Below are 14,843 nucleotides of genomic sequence, written 5' to 3'. Positions count from 1 at the left end.
AATTAAAAACAGTGTTGGATGGTATAGTACAATGTCTTTAAGCAGAGTCAAAATAAAAATAATTGAATTGAATATAAATATTACTATTTAATCGAATATTAAATAAATGAAAAAATATATAAAGAAAATTCTAAGAAAAAAACAAATATATATATATATATATATATATATATATATATATATACACACACACACACATACATATTTGAGTTTCAAATAGATTAATAAATAAAAGCGAAAATATATTAATTGCATATCTTAATACTATGATATATATGTTGGAGTTTCAAATAGATTATTCAATAATGAGAACATATGTAAATTAAATAGTAAAACAACATAATAACTTTTACATAACAAAGTGCAAAAATACTTCTATTGCAGGCAATGAAGTAATTCAGTGAAGATAGATTGTGAATTAAAGGCACAAAGTGCAGCTCCAACTGCCTGCCCTGGTTCTCTTCAGGCTTTCAGTGTCCATGTTCAAGCATTGTGCGTGGAACCATTTCTGGCATGTGTCACATTGGATCTAGAAAATGAAAAGGTAGAAATCAGAAAGTTTCCGTGAGTTTTTACACAATTAGACCTGTCATTGTTTTTAATAAATGTTTCCCACTATTAAACTAGACATTATGTATTTATTTTAACCTTACTAAGAAAGAAGATATCTAGTTCACTGTCAATCTGTCGATGTATCAAAATACACAACTTCACAAGTTCGAAGTTCTACACTTTTTTCTTTCTATTTTTGTGTCAAAAATTTACCCTACCAGGTGTTAAGTCTTTTTAAGATGAAATGATTAATATCGAAAAACTAAAACTTATCTTTAAAGTTTTTGTTCTCGCAAGAAGAGGCTCAGTTGCACAGAGCCACAACGATTCTGTGCAAGTGAGTGCTGAAGATTGAAATTCACAGCGCTATAAAGACAGTATACAGAGGAGTGGGCTGTTATCGGAATATTCAGCTTTGATATTTACAAACAAAGGAGTACTTATCAGTGTTGTCACAAGACATATAGATACATGCATGTATACAGCAAGGAGGCCTTTGTCACACATGCTAATAGTTGTGACACATAAGCATAAGTCCATACGTCCTTTATTCATACATCCGTGCATGTTATTTAGGCAGCTGCTGCATATACCACGAGTCTCAGAATGCAGTCCTTAATAGTTTATAAAACAGTCCACCTATAATATAAAGTATATAAGATACTCATAAGAATTAAAAAATCCCATTACACTACCTACATATTCACATTTGACATTAAAAAAGTTATCTGAATTGCTTCTATCTCTGAGTTAAAGGCAAAACCTCTAAACCTTAACGCTGATTGTGACGCTGCATTAACAAAAGCAAACACACACAGACAAAAATAAACCCTCACCCAATTTGTCAGTGGAGGCCCAGATCCAGTTTCCCCAGCCTCACGTGCTGCTTCCTGTGTCTGTGATCCACCTGCAGGTGGTGTCGGGCACGTGCAGCTGGGAGAGCTCGTCCTGCAGCAGGGACGGGATGATGGTGTTGAAAGCAGAGCTGAAGTCCACGAACAGTATCCTGGCGTAGGTTCCTGGGGAGTCCAGACGCTGGAGGATGTAGTGAAGGGCCATGTTGACTGCGCCGTCTGCAGACCTGTTGGCTCTGTAGGCGAACTGCAGGGGGTCCAGGAGTGGGTCGGTGATGGTCTTGAGGTGTGACAGGACCAAGCGTTCAAGGGACTTCATTACCACAGAGGTCAGGGCGACGGGCCTGTAGTCATTGAGTCCTGTGATCTTAGGTTTTTTTGGGGACGGGGATGATGGTGGAGGCCTTGAAGCAGGCTGGAACGTGGCATGTTTCCAGGGAGGTGTTGAAGATGTCGGTGAACACCGGAGACAGCTGGTCATCACAATGCTTCAGGGTGGAGGGGGAGACGGAGTCCGGGCCCGCTGCTTTGCGGGGGTTCTGCTTTTTAAAACAGCCTGTTGACGTCTCTCTCCAGAATGGCGAGGGTCGTCGCTGGGGAGGTGGAGGATGCTACAGAGGTGTGAGGTGTGAGCTGTGGGGGATGGCCGCAGGACTGCTCCATTGTCTTTCAAAAGCGGCAGTAGAACTCATTCAGGTCGTCTGCCAGAAGCACGTTGTTCATGGAGTGGGTTGATTTGGGCTTGTAGTTGGTGATCTGCCTGAGCCCTCTCCAGACAGAAGCAGAGTCGTTTGCTGAGAGCTGGTGTTGCAGTTTCTCAGAGTACAGTCGTTTAGGATCTCTCACCGCCTTGCTAAACCTGTATTTTGACTCTGTGTACAGGTCCTTGTTCCCACTCCTGAATGCCTGGTCCTTCTGCAGTCTTAGCTTCCTGAGCTCCGCTGTGAACCAGGGTTTGTCGTTGTTATAACTCACCCTGGAGCTGGATGGAATACAGCTGTCCTCACAGAAGCTGATGTAAGAAGTTACAGTCTCTGTGTACTCATCCAGGCTGTTGGTAGCAGTCCTGAAGACATCCCAGTCAGTACAGTCCAAGCACGCCCGTAGATCCTCCAGAGCCTCACTGGTCCACTTCTTGAACTTCCTCACCACAGGTTTGCAGAGCTTTAGTTTCTGCTTGTATGAGGGAATCAGATGAACCATGACGTGGTCAGAGTTTCCCAGTGCAGCACGAGGGACGGCGTGATAGGCCCTGCTAATTGTTGTGTAGCAGTGGTCCAGAATGCTCTTCTCTCTAGTAGGGCTTTTAATTAACTGTCTATATTTAGGAAGTTCGTGGCTGAGGAAACACATGTCCTTAAAACAAGGCATTCTTTGCTGTGACAATACAAAATATTGATAAACTATGTCTAAATATCAATCGGGGTCTGTTCAGATCCCCTACATTGTTCAGGTCCCCTTCATCTCTCTATCTCTCAGTATTTATGTGAGGTCGCTCTGTGTATCTCGGTGCTGATAAATATTCCTTATTCACCTGCTAAACTGCCACAAATACCTCATAGGTCATCGAGTTGATAAATATGTGTTTTTTCATGAATTAACACTTCTGTTTTGTATTCCTTGTCTGCCCTGTGTATTTTTATTTTGACTTGTTTTGGATACATTTTCAATGATTGTTTGTTTTCTATGGATTTCACTAATTGTATAATGCAAACTGGCTTTTGCATTTTTGGCATAGTGAACACTTTTTGACCGTACTTCCCTGCCGTGTTGTTTGTTTGATTCCTGACAAACCTGAAGTTAGTTTCGTATCCCTCCCCCACACCACAGACAAACACTATCCTTACGAACCTGATGCTTTCAGTATTTTGAGAGCCCTTCATGTCCTTTTTGGATGTAAAATCATATGTACCATACTCTTTCACAGCACAGCTGTTATAAGCCAAAACTGCATTACTTAAACCCAATCTTATTCAGTCATTTACAACCATTCTTGTATCTTATTATTATATGGCAAAATACAATTGCACAGGTAAAACTGAGTTTAACAAAGACATGGACTTCATTTAATAGGTGATAACTGTGAACTAACCTACGATATAAATACATGATATAGCTTATGAATTAAGTCCACATTACAAAGCACTTACCATGATGACCACAACACCACAGTTATTGCCATCCCTCTGAGTTGGATGTGTGAGAACTCCTCCGGTCCATTTTTTGTCCATCCACTCAGTTTTCCCACGGCTTCTCCTCATCTTCAGGTACTCTCTGTATTTGATTTATGATGTAAGTTATTTAAAGTGGGAACAAAGCAGATAAACCTTGCTACATATGATCCAAATTGCAACTGCATCAGCAACATATTCTTATTAGATTTTAAATAATGATTTACATGTAAATGCACATAAATTATCTTCTCACACTATTAAGTTATTTTTAAAATCTATGACAAAGAAATACCTTTGGCTTCTCTTTTTCCCTAAATCAAAGAATTTTAAATAAACACTTATCAATCTATTGAACATCTGTTAAACAAATGCAGTATTTATTTTAATCCAATACAAACTGTCAAATTTCAATAAATGCTGAAAGGGTGACTTTTTTAAAGCTGTAATTACAGCATGGGGGAATTGATTTGTCATTTGAAAACTTACAAACGTGACAGACCAACTACATCTCAAAGTTCCATGACTGTTAACTAAGTTATTGGGTTGCTATTTAGGTGTACTGAAATCACTGAAAACTTTTCTTTACCACCCTCCTACTGACGATTGGCCAACCGAGTTCATGCCTTCCACATAACTGCTGTGCCAACATAGTTCTGCTCACTGACGCAAACCTTTCACTTGAGGGAAAAGCCCCCGAGGGTGTACAGTTATTCATTGAATGAATAAATACCGGATTTTTGTGGCTGCCAGTTTTGATTCTGCCTCCTCGGTGGAACAGTTTGCAGGATCCACCAAATAGACGGTGTGGTTGACTGCATTTACGTACTGAAAATTATTAATATGTATTTTAATGAAACAAATATTTATAATATCTTCAAAAAATTACTTGACATTGAGTCTATATAGAGGAATAACTATGTAACTAAGCAGTAACTTCCAGTGGTTGTTATTTACATTCACAAAGGACACAATGGCCTGGTAATTGTCCAAGTTCACCTGTGAATGAATATAAATATGAATTATAGATTTACACTTGTCCATTAATAAGAATTTCTGCAAAATGTCATGAAGAGTGATTCACACACACGCACATGCACACACACACACACACAAAATAATATGCCAGGAACTCATAATACCTTTGACAAACAGTGCCTGGCAACATGCTCTCTGTCGCCAAAGAGAATGACACCTGCTGTGAAATGATTAAGTATGTAGATGGAAGTGCCCATCTGTAGCTCATTTGCAGCAATTTGAAAAACACCTTTGATCATCTAAATAAAGCAAAATGGGGAAAAAAAATCATAATTTAGATACATTTTTGTATTATGAATCAAAAATACAGTACATGGATTCTATTTTTGATTAATTATAAAGTACACATAATTATACAGTTATCATTATAAGCTGAATATATTTTTTGCAGTTTTCTCTTGTATTCCAAATTGTTTTTATATATTTTAATAAAAGCAACAATTAAGTCTATGAATCAACTTTGTTTAAACAAACAAAGTCATGGTAATAAAGACAGTCTATCCATATATTCACTTCGACATAGTAATTAACAAATGCAATGTGTAACATTAAATGATAAATGTTACACATTGAGCTCATTTAACAATCATGAGATGGTCAATACCTTTTACAAACCCTTTCATCTTTGACAATAGGGCCTTAACAAACGAAAATTAAAAAACTGTACCTCTCCTGCTAGCCATTGGTGAAGTCGAAGTGGAAGTCTGCTCAGAAAGGAGAATTTGACGGGCTCTCATTTTTAAATCAAACATCAGAATGTCTTGATTGTCTCTGAGGGACATCCTGATATGGTCTACTATGCATCAGAAGTGGAATGAGTTCATAACTATGGGCCATTCTTTTTTAAATATTATCTAAAGTTAGCCATAAATGGTCTCGTGAACTTATTTGAAGTCAGCTAAGGAGGCGATTTTGACGGGCTTTCATTTTGAAATCAAACATCAGAATGTCTTGATTGTCTCTGAGGGACATCCTGAGATGGTCTACTATGCATCAGAAGTGGAATGATTTCATAACTATGGGTCATTCTTTTTTAACTATGCACCATTTCCTTCTAAATCTAATCTGAAATTAGAGACATGTTTGCTCATGAATGTGATTTTCTATATCTTTTATTTTGAAATTCAAAATCCATCCATCCATCCATCCATAATACCGCTTATCCTCATTAGGGTCGCTGGAGCCTATCCCAGCTGACATAGGGCGAAGGCAGGGGACACCCTGGACAGGCCGCCAGTCCATCGAGGTCAAAATCCAAATGTCCCAATATTGGAAGAGTTACCTTCCTATTGTTTTCTATTCATCATTCATAAAATTCATGATTAGTTTAATCCATTACTGTATCTGTATTTAAAGGCGTATTTCACGTTCACCGGAAGTTTGCTCTTATTTTGAAGTCAATTTGTACACGCTCGTACCGTAATGCCTAGTATATACGTGTCGTGAAAAAAAACGTGCGGGCTGACTTGACTGTGTTTTTCGAAGTGGAGGCTCTTTTACCCTGTGAAAGATTTGTTTCGGTTTTTTGGGGAGTTTTTCCTATTAGTTCCTGAGTCGGGGATGTCGTATCTGTACAGATTTTACAATCTGTACAGATGCCCTGTGGCAAATTTGTAATTTGTGATTCTGGGCTGTACAAAATGAACTGAATTGAATGTCTGGACAAAATGTCATGGTTATACATTTACCTGAAAACCATCTGAGAAGCCGTCATTGAAAAGGGGCAGGGTCTTATGAATCAGCTGTCAATCAAACTCTTACTGAAGCCAGTTTTTCCGTGGATAAAAGCCTTTAGCGTCGTTCTCTGCTCTTCTTTCAATAAAGACATACTCTCCAGCTCTGATAGAACATCTATGCGAACCTCTTGAAGAGCCGCTGATCGGTACCACTGAGAACATTGTGGGCCGGTTTTGCATGTTGGTCGTCAGGTGTATGGTCCATCCGTTTTTGGACATGGGCGTTAACCAAACAAGAACGAGAAGTGTCGCAGTTTCGGTTAGTTAGCGGTTAATGAGGGAGGGTCTGTCGAAACAAACTATCACCTGAAACCTGACGAGATGAAACTTCGTGTGATCTCGTGACCTCACGACTCTCGCGTGATGTCGCGATCGTCCCGCTGCCATGCAGGGAAACATGATTCCGGACCTCGGAGCTCCTGGTTCTGGCTTTCTGCTAGTTGTGTGGGATGTATCGAAGCGGAGTGCAACCAGATCAATCCGTGCCCCCCAAACCTGAGAGAACGGGATGCTGCTGCTCCCGCGGGAATGAGTGTGTAGACGGTGGACTGGTGAAATGTACGCTGTGCAATTGAAGGCAGCATATTGATACGAGATCCCCTCGATACAGTGACGTGTTGGAGGGCGGGGCCTATTCACAGGTGAACGGCGCACAGGTGTAAATTGGGGAAATGCGCGTCCTGAAAAACAAGTTGCCGTCTCTCCTCCGGAATGGCCCACAGCTGCGTGGGGAATTGCGCTCCGTTATTCTTCCTCGCCGTTGTCTTTGATGCAGCCGGTCTGGTTGTATTGCTGGTCGGGATTTTCGGCAACCTGAACGTGGACGGCCGCTTCTATGGGGATTTCCTCATCTACACGGGCTCGCTCGTTATTTCCCTCAGCTTGATGTGGTGGGTTCTGTGGTACACGGGGAACGTGCAGCTGTACGCGGAGGACAGGACAAGCTCCTTGGACATCAGCTTTACGCAATGGGCCAGGAAGCTGTCCGAGAGGCTCTCCAAAGGCGTCATAAAGCCTCTGGAAGCCGGGGAGGAGAAGAAAAAGAGCATGGGGATCGGGAAGGAGTTGAACGGGACCGTGCGTGCTGTTGCGCCGTGTCGGATTATGTGGGAAGACGGCAGCAGCAGTGGAGCCATGTCGGCTCACAACAACAGAGGGTTTGATGGATGGACTGAAGGCGGGTCTCCAGCTGACAAAAACGTGGAGCTGGGGGTGTTGAAGAGCTCCGACGTGGCTCTGCAGGCGGCGGATGGCAGAGCAGAGGCTTCTCTGACAGGTCCGTAGTTGTTCTCCTCTTCATCACTTAACTTGCTTGTAACTGGGTGGGACGCCACACACCCTTTGGACCGAAAGCCACAATTGCATTTTAATGGAACCCAGCAGTGCGTTATTGATCCAGTGGAATGGCGTGCAGTAGGTAGCAAGGCTGGGCCTCCTCACTCAGCCACCTAGTGCACAGATCATGTAGAAGTTTTTTTTTATGTGCACTCTTATCCACTTGTTCCAGATAGTTAACTTTAATGGGTCCACGCCTGATTCCCAGATCATCTAAACTGGTTAATGATCTTAAGATGTGTGATTGTGTGAAATGACGTGGTCTTGAACAAACATTGCATGTGAACAATGAGGCTGGTTCCTTACTGTAACTTCACGTGGAACAAAGCTGCACTTAGGGCAAAAAGTAAAGACTAAATTACATATCTTTACTTTTGACTGTTTTTACATTTCAAAATAAGTTGTGTCTTTGTTTTTTAAATGTCTTTCTGCAGCTGTCTCACTCATTGTGCATGGGGGGAGAATAGTGTGCACCAACGTCACACTCCAAAACGTGTTGGTTTTGTTTGTATGTATACAGAATGTTTTGAGTACCTCATTCTGTCATTTTTTTATCAAACACCACACACTTTAAGACTGTTTGGAGTTGGGAATATGTATGGAGTTGAGACACATTTGGCTGTTTTGGCGTAGACGAAGACACAAAATAATTTGTAGGCAGGTGGGGCTGAACTGAGGACTGGATCTGATTCTAAAATCCTGGCTTCAAGTCTGACAGAGCACATGATAGTGAGGGTTTTATCTCTGGGCATTCCTCTAATGAGCACAGGTCTCCACCTAAAAACCACATTGCTATTGTAGAAGCCACACCCCTCTCTACATTATGAGTCACAAAGTCAAATGTTAATCAATCCCATTGGCAAGGGCTTGCTGATAAGTAGCATGGAGAGAGATTAGGTCCAAGTTTAAATGATGATTACCTTATCTGCACATGCATTCATGTTGTTGTGTAATGTCAATTTGAGGCTGTAAGCTGGTAATGATTGTATTGTTTCACAGCAGTATGCAGCTCAACCCTGAAGCAGGAACATGTCAGTAAAATTAACATTAAGACTTGTCATGTAACTCTCTGAAACAGGCAAACAAGATTTGTACTTCTCTCGTGTCAGTTAGTTAAATATGTATTTATGGAAGCAGAAGACGAAAGTGGTAGTGAACCGATCACTAGTGCCTGTAAAGGTGCAATGTGTAAGATCTGGCAGAAACGCTCCAAAAATGAACTAACTGTATCAACAGACTGAAGAGGTCACAGTGACGATGCCATGTCAAAGACGTCTATCTATAGTGTTGCAGAAATAACTACTAAAAAGGAGCATGCCTTTTTAGTAGTTATTTTCCCATCCCATCCTGCCTTGTCTTAGTTCTTGAACCTAGAGGTTAATGGTGAGTCACTGTAGCATCCAGTCTGGCCTCAGCCCACCACGGAGGACGCAGACATAGGGCTGCCGCGAAGACCCGACAGTAACGCATCCAGAAACAAGAAAAGGAGTCCTCCCCGGGCTGCTTCTCTGGGAGTAGAGCATGCTGCTCACTCCCCTCCACATTTAATCCCATTGATTTTCTTTAATGTAATTTGATGATTGCAACCTGTCCAAATACACAGAAACCCTTTCTGTCCTTCTTACAGGTGACGTCCGGCTTTCCCGGAGCTATTTTCCAAAGACTTCAACCAATTGAAAACACTGAGTTTATGGACTAAAGTCACTTTTTTTAATAAGACAATTTCCTAATCAGGGAAAAGCCCATCCACATTCAGCAGAAGGGCAGTGCACAGAGGAGGATAAGGTCTTTAAGATGTACATAGCTAATTTCTATTTTGATGTTCTCATTTTGTGACATATGTAAATGTTTTTTCTTGGGAATAAAGTTTACATGAAATCTGATGTTGTGAAGGGTGTTTCTGCTTACAGGTCAGACTGCTTGGTGCCAGATTACAGCACAGTGATGCCCATGCACATTGCGCAATAAACCGTTTTTCTTCTCTTCCTTATCTGGATTCTACTTTCTTTTTTTTTTTTTTTTAAATTGTTATTACCTTTCATCCACCACACAGGAAGCTGTTTTTCTCTCATCGCAACTTTTTTAAATGTAAAATCTGCATCCGGAGTTCTCTCTATTTTATTCCAAAGCATTTGTAGCTTTTCCAAATCCACCTGGGCTTGAGAAAAGGCCTGGATCAGTAGATGCTGGAATGTAACATGTTCATGAAATGAGGCCACATCCAACGATCGTCTGAAATTCTCTTGACCTCATTAAGGAAACCTATTCCTCCTGTCAGACAGTGTCATGAAAACGATGGCAGATGTAGATAGAGAAAGGAATGTGACCTGAGCGTTTAAACTCTTCCTCCTCATATCAGACTCACAAGTAGCACAGAAAAGGGAAGAAACATTTCTCCTCAATTCATTTCACTCCTAACAGGTTTCTCATGTCATACAGATTAACTGCTAAAGCTGTGAATGTTTACATAAACTGTAAGCGCAGTCAGCTACTTTTATCATGGATTATACCGGCTGTGTGGGCCGCTGCTTTTCTTCATCGCCCTTCTCCTGGATGCAGTAGGCCTCGTCCTCATCGGGGTCTTTGCTCCCCTCGGCTTCTGGGATTTGCTCGTCTTCTCGGGAGCCCTCTATCTTCTTCAGCCTGGTTCTGGATCTTGTGGTACCTGGGAAACCTGGAGGTGCCAATGGAGGAGTTACTCCCCCAAATGAGATTAACAGCCAACATTTTCTGGCAACTCGTGCTGTAAAATGTAAACCAAGGGTTCAGCTACAGGTGCAGATCTCCTCATTTACAGCATTACACTATCAAGCTGGTTGTTGAGTCAGGGATTTTCATTGAATGAAGCTCTGTTCCTTTCTCCCTAGGGTGAACCTTCTTAACTTCTGCTTGATCTCGCTGGTGGATGTTTGTTTATTTGCTTCAAATGTGGAGAGGACAAACACACTGGGACACGGTTTCAAAGGAGTGGGGCACATGAGTAAAGACTCCCATCTAAAACCCTGCTTCTTGGCAGATAATAGTTTTTATAACTTATTAGTCAGTGCAATGAATTAATGTGAAATAATACCACTAAATTGTTGATATTTGAAACGTTTCAATGTGGATTTCTACCTCTGATCAGTCGTTTTGTAGCAGAGTGCTTCTCATTTTTCATTTTTGTGGTCGTTCTTGCGAGTATTTGTTTCACTTTGTAATCCAGTGTGCATCTTTGTAGGTTTTTTTTGTGTCTCTTAAGAGTTTTATATAAATATTACTTTGTGCCATTAAATACTTGTTTGTGTTTACTGAAAATGCAGCTCTACCACACTCTTTACTGCGGCACAAATGCCAAAGTACTACTTTTTTCAAAGCCGAAACAAATCTAGTTTTTATGGAAACTCACACTAGTTGACCCTCGAAAAAAAGATAAAGATTAAAGTATTTAATTGTGTGTCTATCATAAGGCTGAGTAATTCTGTATACTCATTACTGTTGGATACATGTACATTAGATTATTATATTGTGGAATTATCACTGCAGCAGCTTTAGACATTAAGACATTAACAATAGCTACAGATTTCATATTTTGCAGATTTTGAAGACTGACATTTTCCACGGCATTGAGAAAACCCAGAAATCCCTTATTTAGTATATACATATAAGTACACATAACATAATACATATAACATAATACATACACATATAGATAGAGATAGAGATATATACACACACACACACACACACACACACACACTTGTTAAACAGAGCTTGACTGCCAGATATACCGACTCAACACATTTAAACCTGGGAGAACAAACGACATGCAGCGACTGGATCTGAGTTCTGAGAAAAGAACAACTTTATTTTGCGCAGGTGCATCAGCTTATATAGCCAGTCACATGACACACCTGAAATGCATTGGCAATAATTGGGAGCACAATCAGTTGCTTCAATTAACACCCCCACTTGATCACACATTATTGACAACCATAAATCATACAAAGAAAAACAAACATGGAAACCAACTGCACTTAACTGGCTATGCCCCAAACAAGAACATGGAAAAAGTAAGTAGCTTTGCTTTAGTAGCTGGTTTTGTCATCAGGTCAGCTACCATTTGGTCTGTGGGGCAATACTCCAAACATACTTTACAGTCATTAACAATTGATCTCACAAAATGGTATTTTATATCAATGTGTTTACATCACTGTCTGGATTCTTGGCTAATGCAATTGTACCTTGGTTATCTTCAAAAATCTTAGGTACATCATACAGACAGTCATCAAGATGTTCAAGCAGTTGAGATAAGTAAAGACACTCTTGTGTGGTGGCGGCCAACGCCATATACTCAGCCTCACATGTTGACAGTGCTACAGTTGGCTGCTTCTTGGTCTTCCAGGAAATCAGGGGACCATTCTCACTCAGACTAACACAATAACCAGTTGTACTGTGTCTGTCAGTTGCGTCACCTGCCCAATCTGCATCACTGTAAGCAAACAACCTCAGCTCATCACATTTTCTGTAACACAACTTTTTGTCATTTGTGCCCTTCAAATATTTCAGCAGGTCAGGTCGGCAGTAGGAGAAAACGTTTCTCCATAATCTACACCCATTTGTTGACTGTATCCCTTGGCTACATAGCGGGCTTTGTACTTGTCAGATCCATCAACATTGGTCTTGAGTATACACCCATCTACCCCCCACTGCTTTCTTGCCCTCAGGTAAGGTGGTCAGAGTAAATGTGTTGTTATCCCTCAGTGCCTTCATCTCCTCATCCATTGCATCTACCCACTCTCTTGAGTTGGATGAAGTCACAGCATCTCTGAACATCTGAGGTACATTACAAACCATCCTGTAGCAATAATCAATGTTGATCTAAGCCTGATCACTCTCTATCCCATAGAAGTCTGGCCTCCTCCTCTCTCTAGCAGGGTATCTCCGTGGAGACTGGGATTCGGGCTTGACTTCACCTGTCTGTAGGCCTATCTGGCTTGGACCTGGCCTAGCCTCTGGGATGTCGTTCTGCTCGGGTTTGTCAGGGTCAGGTCTGGTTGTGTTAGACTGCACACCACTGTCATCGTCGGACATGTCATCAGTCTGCTGTCCCTCACAGGACATGAACCTCACCAGTCTGTGCTTCATCACCTTCCTGCTGTCAGGGTAGTAGACCATATAGGTTGGACTGTTCTTGTCATAACCAACGAAGATGCCTTTGTCAGACCTTGACTCTAGCTTCTTCCTGTCCTGCCTGTAGGTGTAACACACAGTACCAAACTTCTGCATCCTGGAGACATTAGGTCTCCTTCCTGTCAGCATAAAGTAAGGTGTCTCTCTGGTGCGGTTGTTGAAACATCTATTCCTCACCACTGCTGCTGTCTGGACCGCATACGGCCATAGCTCCTTGGCTAACTGGCTCTCCAAGAGCATACATCTGGCCATGTCAAAAAGGGTTCTCCAGTTACACTCAGCAGTGCCATTCTGGTGTGGTGAGTATGGTGCTGATGTTTCATGTCTGATTCTATTCCTACGCAGTAGAGCTTGGTAACCCTGCCCTGTGAACTCTGTACCATTATCAGACCTGATACACTTCACTTTCCCATATGGGGCTGTGTCGGCTAGAAACCTTTCTGTGGCTTCTACAATGTCACTCTTGCGCTTTAGACAGTACACAAACACTGCACTTGAATAGTCATCAGTAAAGGAAAGTGCATACCTATACCCTTCCTTGGACTCTGGGTCAATGGGGCCTGACAAGTCAGTGTGAACCAGCTCTAAGGCTGATTTGGCCCTCATATCAGGCTTCCTGTTTCTGCTTTGAGTGAACTTGCCCTGAGTACACACTTCACATATCATGGATTTGGACGCTTTACCCCTGATTGACATTCCATCCACAACATTCTCCAACTTCATGACATCAAAATTACAGTGCCCCAAAATCTCATGCCACGTCTGAATATCATGACAGCTCATACATTGGTCATCACAGTCAATGTTTACTGACACAATAGGCAAATAGAACAGTCGGTTATGCTCATGAATGGGGAAGCGCGTACCGTCTCTATACTGCAAGACGTCTTCTCCTTCCTTGAAGATCACCGTTGCCCCACCATAAGTTGCAGCTCTCACGGAGAAGATGTCTTGGGGATACGAGGGGATGTACAGCGCCTGCTTCAGTGTGGCACTGAGGTGCCGCCCCCTGCTGTCGATCAGACACCTCCGCGTCTCCTCTGCGCTCCGCGACCCCCGTGCAGCTTGTGCCATCGGCCAGCTCCACGCAGTGAGTCTCGGACTGGAATCGGTCATCGAAGTTCTTGAACTTCGCCAGGTCAGTGATGATATGCGCCGTCGCACCGGTGTCCACCATCAAGCCCTTTCTGGTGACACCGCTCCCTGGTCACCAGCTTGAACACGAAGGTGTTGTCGGCCGTCTCCTCGGACACTCCGCGCGCGCTGTCCCGCTGCCACGCTGACAGTCTCTTACCTTGTGACCTCTCTGGCCACAACAAACACACAATGTCCCCGCTCTCGGTGCTGCGCGCACTTGCGCCTGCTGGGGCAGCCCTCCTTGCATGCGCACGGGCCCCCATGACATTGTCGTCGGTCGCAGCTGTGCGCATATCTTCAGTGCTCTCATAACTGCGCAACTTAGTCTTGAACTCCGCAAAAGAGAGAGTCTCATAACTTTGAGTGACAAAAATGGAAAAAGGCTTAAATGAGTCTGGCAGCCCCTTCAAGATCATTGCAACCAATAGTCCATCGCTTAAAACCTCTCCAGCATTACGCAGTGCTGTGATCGAAGTCTCGGCACGTATGACAGTCAGTCACACTCTCACTACTCATCTGTTGTAAGGAAGTCAGTTCTGTATACAGGCATACAATGCGGGGCTTACTCTTGCCTGCATAATAGTCGCGCAAAATCCTGAGCGCTCTACGCCCGTCATCCGCTGCCTCTCGCATGACCAGAGACAAACTTTTGTCATCAAGGAATTGGATCAGTTCCGCGTACACTTCCGAGTTCTTCGCCGCATCCTCAGCCAGTGCGTTTTCTTCTGCGCCATCAGCGAGCTGATTCAAAATAGTGTCCTTCAGTTTCTGCAAACGCAGATATCCCAAAAACTTTATCTCCCACAGTTCAGAGTTCTTTTCGTCCCCATTAAAAACAAGACGAGACCAAC

General features: G+C 42.4%; 2 protein-coding genes across 2 annotated transcripts; one reads left to right on the top strand and one right to left on the bottom strand.

Annotated features, from left to right (window-relative positions):
* Window positions 1-289: 289 nt before the first annotated feature.
* LOC117748879 lies at window positions 290-6,384 on the bottom strand. The gene is made up of 6 exons (XM_034558997.1): window positions 6,304-6,384; window positions 4,720-4,854; window positions 4,311-4,405; window positions 3,557-3,680; window positions 1,389-2,579; window positions 290-529 (listed from the first exon to the last, which is right to left on the bottom strand). Exons 2-5 carry the CDS (start codon window positions 4,852-4,854, stop codon window positions 2,076-2,078), a joined length of 858 nt encoding a protein of 285 aa, XP_034414888.1. The 5' UTR covers window positions 6,304-6,384; the 3' UTR covers window positions 290-529; window positions 1,389-2,075.
* A 677-nt stretch (window positions 6,385-7,061) lies between these two features.
* Window positions 7,062-9,477, top strand: LOC117748886. Its single transcript, XM_034559006.1, has 2 exons — window positions 7,062-7,627; window positions 9,314-9,477. Exons 1-2 carry the CDS (start codon window positions 7,063-7,065, stop codon window positions 9,361-9,363), a joined length of 615 nt encoding a protein of 204 aa, XP_034414897.1. The 5' UTR covers window position 7,062; the 3' UTR covers window positions 9,364-9,477.
* Window positions 9,478-14,843: the final 5,366 nt, after the last annotated feature.

Source organism: Cyclopterus lumpus, chromosome 19 (genome assembly GCF_009769545.1).
Source record: "Cyclopterus lumpus isolate fCycLum1 chromosome 19, fCycLum1.pri, whole genome shotgun sequence".
In the NCBI taxonomy this organism is placed as follows: domain Eukaryota; kingdom Metazoa; phylum Chordata; class Actinopteri; order Perciformes; family Cyclopteridae; genus Cyclopterus; species Cyclopterus lumpus.
This window is presented reverse-complemented; position numbering and strand designations above follow the sequence as displayed.